General features: G+C 40.5%; 1 protein-coding gene across 2 annotated transcripts; it reads right to left on the reverse strand.

The window, feature by feature from the left end:
- Window positions 1-755: 755 nt before the first annotated feature.
- LOC134630945 (G-protein coupled receptor-associated protein LMBRD2B-like) lies at window positions 756-16,471 on the reverse strand. 2 transcript variants are annotated; one of them, XM_063478768.1, is made up of 6 exons: window positions 15,346-16,471; window positions 11,210-11,272; window positions 2,580-2,668; window positions 1,490-1,734; window positions 1,270-1,373; window positions 756-865 (listed from the first exon to the last, which is right to left on the reverse strand). In XM_063478768.1, the coding sequence occupies exons 2-6, from the start codon at window positions 11,214-11,216 to the stop codon at window positions 858-860; spliced, it is 453 nt and encodes a 150-aa protein (XP_063334838.1). In that variant the 5' UTR covers window positions 11,217-11,272; window positions 15,346-16,471; the 3' UTR covers window positions 756-857. The 2 variants fall into 2 exon arrangements, with proteins under 2 accessions (XP_063334838.1, XP_063334837.1); XM_063478767.1 differs by lacking the exon at window positions 756-865 and adding an exon at window positions 869-975 and having other exon boundaries at window positions 1,547-1,734.
- Window positions 16,472-17,376: the final 905 nt, after the last annotated feature.

The following is a 17,376-nucleotide window of genomic DNA, read 5'->3' on the forward strand; positions in this document are numbered from 1 at the left end:
ACTTGGAGGTAAATGTATTAATAACAATTTACAATTTGAATGATTTAAAGTGACCTTGAAGTGATTTAAAGTGACCAGCGTAGCAGCTTGTAAACATGAGCAGAGTTCTTGAGTGTAAGGATTGTCCATAGAGCAGCATCTGCATTACAAAGGCAGTGGTATGTGGAGTGCAATAGAGTTAGGTAACGGTTTGTGTGGGTGTGGGTGGTGGGGGGGAGTGGGAGAGCCGGTAGTGAGTTCAAGAGTCTGATGGCTTGTGGGAAAAAGCTACTTCGCAGCCTGGAGGATTGGGCCCCAATGCTGCGATAGCGTCGGCCAGACGGGAGGAGAGAAAAGAGTGCGTGTGAGGGGTCAAGCATGATCCAGGAGGCCTTGCTAATGCAGAGCTTGGTGAAGATGTCCTGTAGCAGAGAGAGAGAGAGAGAGATGTTCCAGTGATCTTGGCAGCTGCTTTAACAATCCGTTGTAGCTGGATGAGATTGCCGAACCACACGGAGATGCAGCTGGTCAGAACACTCTCTATGGTGCTCCTGTAGAACACGGTGAGGATGGGAAGAGGAAGGCTGGCCCGCTTCAGGCGTCTCAGGAAGTGGAGGCGCTGCTAGGCTATTTTGGTGATGGAGGTGGTGTTGGTGGTCTCGCTGCACCAGAACGCCAGCTGCTCAACCTCATCTCTGTACGCCGACTCGTCGTCGTTGCTGATGAGCGAACCTGATGATGTGGTTGGAGCTGTGTAGAGCAGTGCAGTGTCAGGACAGCGAACAACAGTGGGGTGAGAACACAGCCTCGAGGAGCTCCTGTTCTCAGTCTGATGGTGCTGGAGATGTTGTCGCCGATTCTGAAGAGCTGTCTCGGTTTTACTGACCTGCTGGGAGGCAGATGTTCAATCTTCAATCTTAAGCAGAATATCCAGTGATGAGCAGCTTCTTTGTACTTCCCGTTTCACTGTTGTTTCTTCTCCCAGCAGATGACTTTCTTATTTTGGAATCATATAGTATATGTGAGGAAACCTGCTGTAAACTGCAGTCTGTGCACTTAATACACAATGAAAATATATATTTTATGTTATTAGAATAAGATGTGTAAAAGGACTTTGATGTGTGTGAGTGACTTCTATTGTTATATCATACACTGATTAGTTTTCTCTGAAATCTAAACAGAAGAAACAAAGAGGTATTTACCCTCCGCCTCTTCCTATAACTGTACAAATATTATATTTTATTATAACTGTCTTGTTAAACAGAATTCAGATGGTGGCGACAGTCTCACCCTGGCGGTTCAGCTCCTTTCCCTCGTCCATCAGGTCAGAGGTCATTTCACTGTCTTCCATAAACTGCTGGAAGCCCAGAAGATTAAGGCAGCGGGTCCTTAAACTGAAGAGAACATTGATTACGACACAGAATCACAAACATAATTACATACAGTACTGTGCAAAGCTTTCATCAATCAACAAAATGCAGTGAATGAACAAAAGAGAAATCTAAATCACGTCGCATTTTGAAGGAACTCAGCTGGTCGGTTGTTCCAAAGATCTTGGAGAACTAACCACAGATTTTCTGTGGATACAGGCTTCCTCAACCCCTTCTGTCTCTTCATGTAATCCCAGACACATTCGATGATGTTAAGATCAGAGCTCTGTGGGGGCCGTACCATCACTTCCAGTACTTCTTGTTCTTCTTTACACTGAAGATAGTTCCTAATGACTTTGGCTGTGTGTTTGGGGTCGTTGTCCTGCTGTAGAATACATTTGGGGTTAATAAACAATCATTAATCATTCATGAACTGAATTGAATGGAATGAATTGAACTGGAGATTGCTATACATGCATTTATTTCCTCACGCTTGGACTACTGTAACTCACTGTTGATGTATCTAAGCAAAGGTTCTCTGGATCGTCTGCAGGTTGTGCAAAACGCTGCCGCTAGGGTTTTGACAAAATCTGTATTCACATGTGACACCGTTGCTATCTCAGCTACACTGGCTTCCTGTTGAATTCAGAGGCCATTTTAAGATCCTGGTCTTGACTTTTAGATCAGAGATGTTGGCACCAGCCTACATCTCTGATCTGCTACAGCCCTACGTCCCTAGACTGTGGAACTCTCTCCCCCAAACCTTAAGAATTGTGGATGGAGTAGTTGTTTTTAAAAAAAACTGCTTTTGGTTAATTTTGCCTGTTTTAAATTGTCTGTTTGATATTGTCTGTTTTACCTTTCTATGACTGGTTATCTTATGTGCAGCACTTTATGACTCTGTCTAGAAAGGCGCTATATATATACAGTATATATATAATTTTATTTACTTATTTATTTTTCTGAACGCATTCTATGTTTACAGCGTTGTTGCATACCTGCCTAAACCTTTGGCACACTACTGTATATGTAACCGCTGTGTTCCTGCATTGTGTTCCTGCGATGAAAGGTAAAAAGAATGAAAGACCTCCAAGTAATTAACTTGCCCGCTCCAGTTCCTCTCCTACAGGGAATTGTAGAAAAGGGGAGAGGCCAAAGGGGTACCCCAAATTTAAAGGGTTGCACCAAAAAGGTGTAACAGCAGGTGTGTTACACAGTGTGGGTATTTACAGAGGTGTGAGCAGTCTGCAGCTTGTTGTGGTGGGAGATGGCCGAGTCCATGTGGATCAAGCAGGGGAGGAGTGAGACGACAGGACAGCCTGCAGGAGGAAAACACCACAAAGTCACAAAACCTCCATCAAGTTGACTCCTCCATTATCTCCGGGTCAACATCTGGGTCACATGATATGTTGTTTAATAACACGTTGACTCACTGCACAACTCTGTAGTTTGTGTGCTTTAAGAAAAATAAGAGGAGACTTTAAGGTCTTTTAAAACAGTACAAATGTTCGCCCTGTATATGAGGAGGAACATTCCCGAAAGAAACACGTGTACTTGTGTCTTCTCTTGGTTTACAGGAATGTGTTTCCTCACGCTTTCAGAACCTTTTCAAGTACCCTCACAGAGTGGAGTGTCTTTTAACATGATGAACTAGAGACTCACACAACCGCAGGTTACATCAAGCACTGCATGGACACTGTCTCCACGGAAAAGCCTGTCCGGCTCTACCCCAAACGTAAAACCTGGATGACGAGTAAGGTTCAGGCATTGTTAAAGGCATGCAACTCAACACACAAATCTGGGGACCAGGACATGTACAGCAGAGCAAGAGCAGACCATAAATAACCACCATCAGTAGCCTCAGCGACTACAGACCCATCGCACTGACTCCAGTGATTGCACAGTGCTTCGAGAAGCTGCTCCTAAGGCACATAAAGGACTGCCTCCCACCCTACAAGGCAAAAAAGTCCACAGAGGATGCAATTTGCACCGCCCTTCACTCTCCTCTGCATCACCTGGAGTATCCTGGGAAATCAGTAAGGATGCTCTTTATTGAATTCAGCTCGGCCTTCAATACCATCATCCCAGACATTCGTATAGACAAGCTTTTAAACCTAGACCCAGACCATTTCATCTCCGCCGAAGTTATCTCGGAGAGAAGTAAAGCAAGTGTGTAAGTTCATCTCTGAATGTTTGTAAAGCGTTCCCATGTTAAGCTTAACAACCGATATATGGAGCGACTGCCTCTCGCTCTCCTGCTGCTACTTCAATCGTGAAACTGCTTAATGATCAGCTGATCGGCTTTTCTGTCACGAGTCCGTCTCTCTTCTTTGTTTTTGGCCCACTTTGCGCCAGAAAGAGTAAAACCAGCGGCTGAACAACAGCAGCACGTTTAAGCTTGATAAGCTGTTGTTAGAATATATTTAATATTACTTTCTAGACCAGGATCGCTTTCTACGCAGCTGACGGCTGGTAACTGTGCAGGGGCGGATCTAGCAAAGTTTAACCAGGGGGGCCGATAGGGCATGAACAGGGAAAAGGGGGGCACAAAGACATACCTTTCTTTCTTATTCTCATTTAAAATGTCTAGCTTTTAATAAATAATTATCTGAATCTTACACCCAAAGTTTTAATCTGATGTAAAATGTGTAGAAGTCCATTACTGTATATAGTAACTGTTAAGTCTAATATACCCTAGTAAGCTATAGTACTTTTTCCTTTGGGAAAGTACCATCTGTGAATCCTGCAATTCTGTTGAAGAAAGATGTTTAATCTATTTACTTATTCTTGAAAAATTATTTGTTTCTGTGCATTTTGTTTTCATCCTGCATCAAATTAAAGTTGATTACATCGATTAAGCATCATGAGGTGGAGGGTGGTTCCCTATTTTTTTTTTTTTTGTTGCTGGGAGTTTGCAACCCTATTAGTTAGGTTGCTTAATATTTCTGCTAAGTAGTCTTTAAAATACCAGAATAGGGAGGATGGAGTAGGTTTAAGTTTATTAGATTGATCAGTGTTGCTGAACTATGAAATATTTTGGGTGCAGTGTATTTTTTTTCCCCACACACAGGTATAATGCAGAATAGCTTTAGTGTTGTTGTTTATTTAAACTTGAGTATGAACTTATACAAAATGCAGCGAGATATTAAAAAACAGTTTTATTGATTAAGAAACACACAATATCGGATTCATATGGGTATCGGCCGATATCCAAATTTATGATATCGGTATCGGACATAAAAAAGTGGTATCGTGCCATCTCTACCCTAAACACCAAGAAAACAAAGGAAGAGGTCAGCGTACCAAACGCCATCCCCGTGTGGTACGCTGGTTGCACAACAGCTGGCAAGAAGATTATGTGCAATGTCTTATGTGCAATATCTCACTCTTTCCATGCTCTGTGCAATATTTTTGGCTCATGTGCAATATTTTGGTCTCATTGGAATCACCACCCCCACCCTAAATGACCATGGCCCCTCCACCCTTATTTTATTCATAAGTCATTTATGCTTAGAAATATTTACTCATATATGCTTAGTGTTTTATAATCAATTGCATGTTGATAGAGGTTTGATCCTTAGCAGTCTGTAAAGACTCTGTGTGCCTTCCAGAGTGTTCTGGCATACACACTCACATCCTGCGGTCACGAGAAGAGGTTGTACCTTCTTTTATTGTTTTATGGTATAGCAAACAAGTATAAGTGTACTGTAAAATCTAATTGGTTCCCAGAACTAAAAAAAAAAGTTGAGTAAAGCTTAGCTAAAAATGACTAAATTTGGACAACTTATTTATTTTGAGTACTCTGTACAGGCTCATTTGTTCCCTGAACTCTGTTTAACAGGTACCGCATCCGTATCTGCCAACGGAATGAGTCGCCACCAAAAAACCCCCCACAAAATTACTCTGGCAAAGAAAAAAAAATACACATCTCTCCATAACAAAATGGAGCCCGAAAGAAAAACGTTTCTGCTGTGTGGGATCATTTTGATCTTTTAACTGCAAATAAGGTAACCGTTTGTTTCAGTGTAATCTATCAGAATAGGAAAAACAGCAATTTGACTTGAAGTGTAAATTATTTATTTCATTTTATGCAGGATAAATGTTGCATCTGTTCTGCAGAGCTTTCTTACAAACAAAAGCAAATCCTCAGTGTTACAGAGGCATTACAGAGCCAAACATGAAAATGAGGAGACAAACACACTGAGAATGAACACAGGTCGGCCTATACTGACACTGAACAGCTTTATCATCATTTTTTTTTATTAGTATGCGTTTTATTTTTCAAATCAAGCATCTAGGAAGACTGTTCTGGACCAAGCAGTCCTGAATTTTATTATAAAGGACTGCCAACCCCTTAGTATTGTGGAGAGTGTCAGAGAGAAAAATTCCAAGATCAGAGGATCCTTTAACGTACTGGGGGAATAGGAAGACATCTTATCAGAACCTTTTCCACCTGACTTTACAGCTTTTGTGTACCCCAGCTTCATCTGTGCCTGTGAGTTTTCCAAAGCTGGGGAAAAGGTGTAAAAAACAAACAAACAAACAAACAAACAAAAAAAAAACAACACAATAGACTAAATGCAAAAAGATTGGATAAACTTATATTTCTGAATAGAAATTTATAATAAACTGAGTCGAATGGGTAATATTACATTCACAATACTTTCATCTTAATTTTCATTTAATGTGATTCACACTATATTTTAAAGATGTAAATGGCCTGTATTTGTATAGCACTTTACTAGTCCCTAAGGACCCCAAAGCGCTTTACACATCCAGTCATCCACCCATTCACACACTGGTGATGTCTACAATATTTGCAACATAAAAGATATAAAATGATTCCATAGAAAGTACAATACCTTACAGTGTATAAGTATGACTAGGTCATTGAATTGTTGTGAAATGTTGTGAGTCTCAAGTAAGTTGCCTACAATGATATTTAAGGTCCAGCAGGTGTCAGTATGGAGCAAAACAGCAAAACTGTGTCCACACAGTTTGGGGAATGTGCTGAAACGCTTCACGAGGCCTCATCTACCCATCACTACCAATTAGTATGCCAAATAACAACTTGGCCTATGGCATCAATTAGTGCACAACTATACAAAAAACATCAAGTTACAGTCAAAATCTATCAAAGTCATTCAAGCTGCGCTCAACAGAAAATTTTGCCTCATGCTCACCCTACCTTTCTGCTCACCAACATCAGGTGCAGTGAACAGGTGAGTGCAACCACATTTATCATCTACCACACCCATGAGGCACGCCCCACACCCGTGCACCAATACAGTGAGTCCATTTAAACCAACCCACTTAGTCAAAAAAGAGCAACTCATATGGCTCCTACATTACTTATATAATCAAGATAAAATATATTTATTGTTCTGTCACAAGTGCAGTCTCTAATTTAAACAACACATTTGTTTTTCATTCCAACACAGGAGCTGGAATATTGTAATATTTTAAAGATGACTTGTTTCCAGTCCAGGCATTACTGCCTGAATGACTGTCATGGATCGAGGTGATCCAAATGTAGGTGCAGAAGAAAGTCTTTAATAGGGCTGGGCCATATTATACCGTTCACGGTAATACCGGTACAATGTTAGGCAACGATAAGAAAATGAAATATCGCGATAGAATATGGGTAAAACGCGCATGCGCAGTGCCTTTGTTTTCATACGCACATGGCTGATTGTTGAGTGAAACGGATGAAACAGAATCGGTTTGTAAAAATGGTGCAACTTCAGTGATGTGGAACTGGTTTGGTGTTTGTCCGTCAGATACACAGCAAAGCACATTTTTTTGTAGAACATGCAAGCGGGCCGTCGTTATTGCCATATTTGTCGGACTAAGGTGCTTGTAAATCTGGGAGTAATCTGGGTCCTAAACTCCGTCGCCTCAGGTCCCAAAGTCAACCGAACACACAGCATCACTGAGAGTTAAAAACTGTCTAAATTCTTTCATCTTTAATAAAACGATCAGCATTGCTGCTTTACCAGGTGTTTAACATCCAGGCATCCATGAAAACAGAATTTATTACATTTAAGCGGAAGTTAGCTCGCTAGTTACCTAAGCATGGTATAGCATGTTCTGACTGAGTGATTTCTGAAAAAATTCAAACGTATAGCTCTGCTATCACTTCCAACATAAATGAAGACAGAAAATTAAACAGCAGTGACGTTTGTAGGGTTACTGAAGTTGGGCTATGTGGTATATAATGATGTGCTACGTGATCGCTAGCGACACAGCTATGTTAGCATAACATAAACAGTGAAGCTGGAGGATAAACGCTAACACTTTTCCACTCGATAAAGGTTAACGTGAGGGTTCGTGGTGGTTAGGGACAAATGCAATCACATGGCAAGATGCTGTAAACGGACCAAACTTCAGTCAGGAGAACAACTGAGATAATCCATCCACAATACGAGGTTAGTCATTAATATACAGCAACAACATGGGAATAGAGCAGCTGTGATAGAATACAGCATTAATGAATCAATGGTACAGAAGTGGAGGAAGCAAGAAGAATGAGTTGAATAAAGTTTGATTTATCTGACTGCTTTGTTTCGCTTAAAGTGCCTTATAATCCCGTGCACCTTATGGTCCGAAAAATACATATTTGGCTTTTTTATTTGGCACACTGCAGTTTAATAAGGAGCTTGGAAAGAAAAGCGTCTGGACTTCTTGAGTTGCTTGAAGACGTTTCACCTCTCATCCGAGAAGCTTCTTCAGTTCAGTTCTTCTTCAGTTCCCCTTAGAACTGAAGAAGCTTCTCGGATGAGAGGTGAAACGTCTTCAAGCAACTCAAGAAGTCCAGACGCTTTTCTTTCCAAGCTCCTTAGTCTACGATGACCTGGATGACTGAGAACCTTCACAGACACACTGCAGTTTAATGTTGCAAAGCACCTCTTTTTAACTTCAGTTGATATTATAAATGGTTATGCTCAGGATATGTCAGCCCATTTCTACTGGAAATGCATTTGGGTTAAACTTTCAGCAAGGAATTTGCATTTGCACTGTTAAATTTTGATATAGCTTTAATGCATAAAAAAAAACAGCTGCTTGTTTAAGTGAAAATAAATGGATGGGTTGTTTTTTTTTTTGCGCTAGTAAAGTTGTGGAGTTGTATTTTGTCTCGCATCAATTATATCGTCAGTTATATCGTTATCGCAAATTTTCAAATACATATGGTGATAATAATTTTTGGCCATATCGCCCTGCTCTAGTCTTTAACTTCCCTTAAGTAGAGTGGCAGTGGATGTGGGTTGGAGATGCAATGAGCTTGAACCTGCAGGCGACCATCTTCACTGACCACACCATCTGTGACGGAGGACCCATCTCTCCTGTTGTCCTGCAAGCAAACAATCATATTTTTTGGAACATGAACTTAATTGCTTTCTTAAAATATTTTTTTCTGCATTTGGTATAGAACAGACTCAAATTTAGACAATCTCAGGCTCCCTCCCCACTGGAGAGTTGACATTCAATGTCCCAATTGTCAGTCTGGATAGCCCTGACCACCAACCAACACTGTTACGAGTTCAAAATATTGGGGATGGATACAAGAGGAAAACCAAAATAACAACACTGGTCCGGCCGGGTCAAGTCAAAACGATGATTTTAATGCACACGTGTGGGAGATGAATACTGCGCGCCGACAGCATTGATCTCTCACCGAAAACCACAGAACAATAGTTTTTATGAACCTCAGGGTATTAGAACGTCCCCTCATGCGTAAAGTAGGTACAATACAATCAATGTTGACAACTTTTAACACATTAAAAGAACATCTTCCTCTTCCCGAGGCCAGATCCTTCCCAGTAATCTTCTAACTCTGCTTATCCCCTGGAACAAACAGTCTCTCCTGCAAGCACAATCAAACAGCTACAAGGCCTTGCAAACTGTTTTCTAAATATTTGAACTCTCCCCTTCACATGAGTTTAACTACTGCTTGTGTGTGTGCGTGTGTGCCTCGACCTCAGCATTCACTCTGTCTGTAAGGACAGAGGCCAACTCTTCATATGTGGAATAACCTAACTGAAACCATACAGCTAATATGTTGAATAAATGTTCTAATCAAATGCCACTACTCAACGCTTAATAAAAGAATATAAATGAACTAGAAAGCGAAAATTTCCGAAGAAATTTTAAGTGTGCCTATGCTACTGCCGGATCAGTTGTCCAAAGTCATCAGGATGTATGTATTTAGAGCAAAAAACTGCTGAGTTTTAAGCAGAGAGTCATCAGCTTTTCCTGTACTCAGCTGTTAGGGCCTGTTGCTATAGTAACTCCTGTGAGTGGCAGGAGGGGATGGGACACACACACACACACTCTGCAGTTGGGGTCAGACAGAGAGTTGGGCAAACAGGAATTAAGCTCTGAAACAAATGCTTGCCAAGAGAAAACTGTAGGTCCGATCGCAATAATTCTTTCACCATGAGTGGCAGGAACTTCCAGACTACAACATATTAAATTTTCATGCCTGTAGAGTGTATTATACTGACGTGGTGACAGTGTAAAGACACCCTTCGATGTTAGGTTTGAGCTGAAAATTGAGAGCAGTTTTAGAATGGTCGTCTATGGGGGACAGAGAGGGAGGAGGCTGCGCTTTGATGGCATTTGTGAGAAAACCGTAAATCTGATCTTGATAAGAAAAACATTGGATGAAAGAAGACAACGATAGCTACGTTTTGCTGTATAAATTATTGATGTAGGGTAAATAGTTTGGATGGGACAGGAAGAGAAAGACAAATTTTTTAAATTATTCCCCACACTCTGTTTTTTTGGCAGTTGACAGTGCGGCGAACATTCCGTGAAAATCTCAATTTTCCTAAAACTTAAACTGCTCTTGTGAAACAACCGTAAAAGATATTGCAACGAGGATTTGGTCAATAAAAGTCCAACATCTTGTGACCCGTTTAAAGTTTAAATGACGTTTCCACGACAAAGTATGGCCGAGCGGTAGGCCTTCAAAGTGGCCTGGGTTGGCGCCTTTTTTTGGGCCCTTCCCAATCGAAATGCATGGGGAAAAATGGGGTCTTTTTTGTGGAATTTTGGGAAAACTGTGCAACGAATCCCTACCAAAAGTCATAGCACCCTATTCCCGATCGAGCCGCACGAAACGGTGTGACATACGTGGGGGTCATCTCAAAGCTGCGGGCCGTGAAACGGTTCATAATTTCAGGCGGAAGAAAAATAATAATAAGTATAAGAATAATAAATCCGTCGAATAGTAATAAGTGTGCCATTACATAGGCACACTTAATAAAGGATAATGATGCATAACATGGTATATGTGTTTTGTAAGCGTGTGCGGCCTTCTACGCTCTGAGCCACTTCCCTCAATAGATCAGTCAGACATCCCGCTGACTGTAGCTTTTAACCCTTACTGACTTGAGCACAACTCCATAATAAGCACCAGGGGGCAATATGTATAAAGATGATCATGGTTACACCTGCAATGAAAGATTATATGATTATACTAACACCTGTAAATAGAAGATTAACATGAGGTTATAACAGTCACTGTCATCCAAACTTTAATGTAATGTCAATAGCTTCAATAAATGCTTTAATGTAATGCTTATTACATATGATTCTGATGCAATGATAAAATAACAGTAAAATATATTTTCTCAACACACAATAATGTCATGAAAGCATCATTTTAAAAAGGTCTATGCAAACATGGCCAATAACTTTCATTCTAATGATGTGCAAAATGATTTGGGCACAAAACAAATTTTGCTGTTAGAAAACTTGCAGACTTCACTATATACAGTGTAAACCCTCTAAACTAAGTTTGGGGGATGTGATCTTTCAAGAAATGCAGACCAAACTGTTGTTGTTTGTTTACTTACACAGCATGTCTTGTAGAATTAACTGGAGTCACAGCAACAGCATAGTGCAGTCATATCTCAAGTCTAATAACAGAAGACAGGAAAAGATCAGTAAAGAAACAACTTTCCCAAACCATAGCAAAATTAAACAATAAGTAAAACAGGCTGATCTAAAGTATGATTAAAGTTCAGCCTGATTAATATAAATCTCACTGACAGTTGCTAATATATTGGAAAACCAAAACACTGAGTTGATTTCTTTTTGTCCAACAACAGGAGTGCTGGTCCCGAGCCTCAAAGACAGTAAGAAGCAAGCAGAGGGAGAAAAAAACAGAACATTTTTCAGAAACTGATTTCATCCTTAATGGCTGTGCAATCACGGGCGACCGTGGCTCAGGGGGTTGGGAAGGGCACCTGTAACCGGAAGGTCGCCGGTTCGATCCCCGGCCTCTGTCCTGGTCGTTGTGTCCTTGGGCAAGACACTTTACCCTACCGCCTACTGGTGTTGGCCAGAGGGATATGGCAGCCTCGCTTCTGTCAGTCTGCCCCAGAGCAGCTGTGGCTACAACCGTAGCTTGCCTCCACCAGTGTGTGAATGTGAGCGTAAATGAATAATGGCATTGTAAAGCGCTTTCGGTGCCTTAAAGCTCACAAAACTATTTCCACAACCACCAAACAGCAAATGAGAGCAGGCACACGGATTCCACACAAAGACGTAACACAGAGCGGACCCGACGCATCAGAATCAGCTTTGTCTTTCTCGGCTTTCTCACCCGATGATAACATCTTGAGCTGACGCTTCTCCAGGTTTGATCAACATATTCCATAACAAATGCTGGCACTATGAACATGCGGACTGATCCGCGAGGGAGAAGGACGGTAGTGACCTGGCATTTTCAAAACACATCTTTCATCCTTCCGCAGTGAGAAGCAAAACTTCCGGCTTACTTAGTATTTTCTAAATTAAGACAACTCAAATAAATTGAGTTTATCAGCATTTTTGCATAAAAAGTACTGGTAACTTTTGACCAGTTGGTCTTCCTCGTATACGAGAAACAGCCAATGATGCTGCCAAAATGCTGCTGTAACAAAGACTTTCTGAATCCTGCTTCTGAAGTCATGTGTAGGCAACTCCTCACAGGTTCTCTTGGTTGTCCTTTTGTGTATTGTTCTAAATAATAAAGAAAACCTCTAGGGTTTTATTTCTGCTTTCAATGTTGTGTTCAAATCATTTAATAAAAGTCTGCGTCACAGTCGTAGCCGACCCGAGAGAAAAGGACTCCAATGCAGGATGCAGATGGAGCACAGGGAACGTTTAAGTGACAAAGTTTATTTAGAAAACAAGTGAATGCAACAAGGCTATTCAACTGTGAACTAAGCAGCGAGTTTACACTTGTGCCGTGAACAATGCCGAAACTATGGAGCACTTATGCAATCAATCTGAGCTAAGCAAACAATAAGTGAGATTTCAATTAATGAAACTGCAGTTCTGCGATTTGGGGGCCAAAGGGAGAGTCAGACTGGATGGAGGGTCCTGGGCAAGGGTCAGAGTCACTGAAACAAGAGTAACCAAGTTCAGGTATGGTTCCAGAAGAATGCTGGCAGATATTGGCTCTGAAAGTTCCTGTAAACTGCTTCCTTGTCGCAGGTGGATCAGCAGCGTGGAGGGGAGAGTGATCCGGATGAGTGGTAAGAAATCCAAAACTCCTGATGTTGAGGCATGCAGGTACAAGGGCAAGGTAATTTACTATGACGTTTACAAAACACAACAGTGGCCTGCATTAACTGTGGTTAGCTGCGAATCTGGCAAAGCGAAGTTGAGAGCGCTGGCCTTATAATTCGACAGCTTTATTACCCACAGGTGAGAGCAATTAGCAGGGACACTGTGGATCCTCCCAGAGGGAAACTGCCGGCTCAATGAAAGAAAAAAAGAAAAAAAAAAAAACACTGGCACACAAACACACCCAGACCATGACAGGTACTGAAGTAGATCACCATCAAAAACTGGGCTCTCCTTTTTAGGTAATGAAGAAAAATCATGCTGTTGGATTAATCAAGCAGTGGGTTCATTTTGCTTACTTGTGACAGATAAGATGTAACATTCTTCTTCATGACTAGAAACTTGAGAACATTGTGACAAAGTGGGTAAGAACACCACTTGTCCATATTCTTAGTTAACATTCTTGTTTTGATTTAACCATATTTCATATGTAGTCTGCAATAGGCAAACATCTACTATCCCGGGTTTGTTTATGTTTTGCTTTTTTACAGATTATGTAACATAACATCTTGGTTTAAATCAATTCCTACAAGTTTGTTAAGTTAACATGTATTTATTTTAACTGTTAATTGGTTTTGTTTGAACTCACCTACCTGTGTTCTAGGAACAAAAGGAGGAAATATTGTTTTACTTCCTGCATTTATAGCTTCCTGGTTAATCTGAGGTCACAGGAAGAGACCAGGAGAAGAAGGGGGAGAATCCCTGTAATTTAATAAAGCTGATTTTAGAGTGTTAGTAGAGAAACAGGATTTGTTGTAAGATGTCTAGAGTATACCGTAGAGTTTTATTGCTAGGAAGAGTAGCAGTATAGGTCGGAGAATATGTTTGCCTTACCTGCCCTAATGGAATAGTCCAGGGTGAATTGACTATTTAAGCAGATGAACGCAGGTGTTCAGGAATAAAAAAACAAAACAGGTCAGTTTAGCTGTGTGCAGTTTGACCTTAAATCCGTTGATTTAATTGGTGAATAAATCACTTGCTACACTGGACAGCATTTTTCTCCTGCACTTCTTTGGCCACTTCAGTCAAGTCTTACCACACACACTTTTATTTTCATGTGAATTTCTAATGTTTGACTGCTATGTCAAGGGATCTTCAGAAAAAGTCTGTGGTTAATTTGGAACTTTGCCTCCAGTTAAGAGCGTGTCAATCTGCAACATTATGCTCCTTAAAGATATGCACATGTTGCTTTTCATGTACAGGATCATCAGGACTAGTATTCAATGTATTAGTTACCTTTTGTCCCTTTTCAAAATAAGACTCCATACCATCACATATTTTGGTAAGTTTACTTTTAATGCTGGATCCTTTTGAGTCTCCAAGTACTTTCATTTTTGCAACCGTGGCAGCTATATTTGTTTCCAGCTCCAGTTGCTCCCGCTGTCAAACAAAATCATTATTACATTTTGTGATGCGTCCCAAACAGTCAACATGAGTGTCTTGTTCATCTTCCGGAATCAGTAAAATGAATGGATCATGAACTGCTTCAGCATTTTGATACAAATCATTCAGTTTTTCCAATTTGAACTGCACAGCTTTTGCTTCTTTTTTTTTTTAATCAGTTCTTTACGGTGACCCTTTCTTTCTTTACGGTTTCCAAAAGCAATAACCCAACAGACCAGTTGCAGGAATCCAAAACATGGTAGATGTGTTTTATCAAGATTCATATAATACTGATGACGGATTTTTAGGCTAACCCACTTACCTCTCATCTTTTTCCCCCTCACAAAACCGATAGATCCTCCACTTCTTTTAAATGTCTCCCAGCGCAATTCTTGGCATATTTTGGTTCCTGCAACTGCTCCGTCGGGTTATTGTCTCCCCAGAAACACTTCCCTTGTGCTTTTGGAATTTTTTTCCCCCCATTTCAGTTGCGTTTTGCGTTTTTGCGGCGTTTTTCTTATTGCGGGTGGTTTCTGTGTTTTCTTAAGTTGCGGGCCGTTTGGCCTCTCAGGGCAACCGTAGTTCTTTAACAAAATTCAAGGGTTAACGCGTGATATTAACCTGAGGTTTTCGCTCTTTCTGTGGTTTCCATTTTATAAGCACGTGATTTACCCGTCAGTTTTGCAGATCTTTTTTTTCTTCCAGTTCATGTGGCTTCTTATGTTTCACTAATTGTCACTTTCTCACATGCAGCAAACACAATATTATATTCCACAGCTTGAAAGATCGATCATATCCAATGCTTTTCTTACGTGCAAACAATGCGCAGTATCCACAGCGTCACAAGCTGTCAAAATCAGACCAGCTTCCTCCAGCTTGCCAAATCAAGCACATGCAAGCACACAACGCAAACCAATGTACCCAATGGACAAGCGGTGACACAAACTGTGTTCAAAACATTCAATAATACACCGAGTGAATCTGCGTGTCCTACCGCTTCTGATGTGTATGTTGCGTCAATCTTTTTCGTGTCACTGTGGCGGTGACGTTTCCAATAACTCCTTTGAGAACAGCGTCCGACTATCTGAAAGCTTCGTGACTCCAAAACGTATATCCACAAATCCTCTTCATTGTTCTGATGCATGCGATAAAACACATTTGAATGTTGGGACTTCCATCCGCAAATGTGGATGTGTGACGTGTCTCCAATGAGCCACTTAGTCCCATTTGTGTTTGCGTATTTATTTTAAAACAAAACAACAAACTTTGCGCTTTGATTCAAAACAAATGTACAAATGTATTAACTGACGTGCTAAAATGACGGTCAGCAGAAAAGTTTGCAACCAAACCACTCCCCCAACCTCCGTGTTGAGAACGTCAGGTAAATAACGTGCGACCCCAGGATGCAATTATCTGAGGTGCGGGGAAAATCTAAAGTGCCACCATAACAAATAAAGAAAACCTAAACATTCCCTTTGGCTCTTACAGTGAAGTTCAAGTCTTATTACTCTGGTGTAGTTCTTTTATAGCATAAATGTTAGCACTGCACCTTTAGTGAAAATGTGTAAGAGAACAAAACAAAAAGTTGTTAATTTGAGAACAATATTTTCTGAACAAAACATTTCATCTCTGCTGCACTCTATACAGAAATTAAAGTCAACCAATTCCTCAAACAACATGTTCAAAAAACCAGCAAAAACTGCAAAAATCTGCCCCACAACGCAAAGATTCAGCTCAAAACCTCATTACAGGTTTCTCATACTTTAAATGATCCGTCAGTTTTGGAATACAACTTATTTTCATCAAACTTAGCACTTTTTTTCTTATATAACTAGTATATTGTCTTTTAGAAATCAAAATGTAAACATAATTAAAGCTCAGACCTAAAGCCGACTCCATGGGTCTAAACTGACTGGAGTTTTTGTTTACGCACCAAATAACATCGGTCTGCTCTTGACGCTCAGTGGAAAAACAAACAAAGGAAACGTTCGCTGTTCAAGCTTAACAAATATAAAAATTAAAAATACACTTTTATAGTTGCGGTGGTGTTGTTTTTCTTGCACAACAAAGAACCGAAGCCTAAGCAATGGCTAAAACAGAGGTAAACAATTGAAACCCAAACACACTCCCGTTCATTTCAATACGCATGATCTGAGCATGCGCGGAATGCAAACGCTCCACTTTGATGGGTTCCAGCGACAGTGACGTCAGCGCTTTTGTATGAGAAGATCAAAGAAGATCAAAGCGCTGACGTCACTGTCGCCGCCACAGAAATGCTTAAATACCCCACTTTCACCTTCCTAAACACAGTTTCACTTGGAGCATTTTCAGAAACAGCGATTTGTTCTTGCAAACTAGTATTCTTTGAGAAAGGGAATACTTTTACATTTAAAGAATTCAACAAGCGTTCTTTTTTTTCTTTCGACACTTTGTGTAAAGTTTTTAAAGAAATGTCACAGGAAAGATTCATTAATTCATCACAAAGACAGACTGAGGCACAGGTATCTCATAACACAAGAATGCAGGCAGGGTTTGAAACCATTGAGATGATGCTCCATGAGCTTCAGAAAAGGCAAGAGTGTCTCCTTAAGCAGGAAACGAGCATTGCTGATTTAGAAGGTCTTGAATGCCAAGTGGGAGAAGCTCAGTGTTTTGTAATTAAAAATAATGAAATAATAGAAAGACAGTACACAGCAGAGATTGAAACCATTAATCTGATGCTCCATGAGCTTCAGGAAAAGGAAGTGTTTCTCCTTGAGCAGAAAAGGAGCATTGCTGTTGACCTGTCCAATGTTGAAAGTGAGAGAGGTGAACAAAATAAAGACAACACAAATCTCAGGAAAGCTTTGGAAAATCTTGAGTGCAAAGTGGCAGAAGCACAGGGTTTAATACTTAAAAACAATGAAATAATAACAAAACAGAACAGGGCAGAGATTAAAACCATTCAGATGCATCTGCATGAGATTCAAAAAAAGCAAGCGTTTCTATTTAAGCAGAAAAGGAGCATTGCTGCTTTAGAAAATCT

The sequence above is a fragment of the Pelmatolapia mariae genome, linkage group LG7, assembly GCF_036321145.2.
Source record: "Pelmatolapia mariae isolate MD_Pm_ZW linkage group LG7, Pm_UMD_F_2, whole genome shotgun sequence".
Taxonomy (NCBI): domain Eukaryota; kingdom Metazoa; phylum Chordata; class Actinopteri; order Cichliformes; family Cichlidae; genus Pelmatolapia; species Pelmatolapia mariae.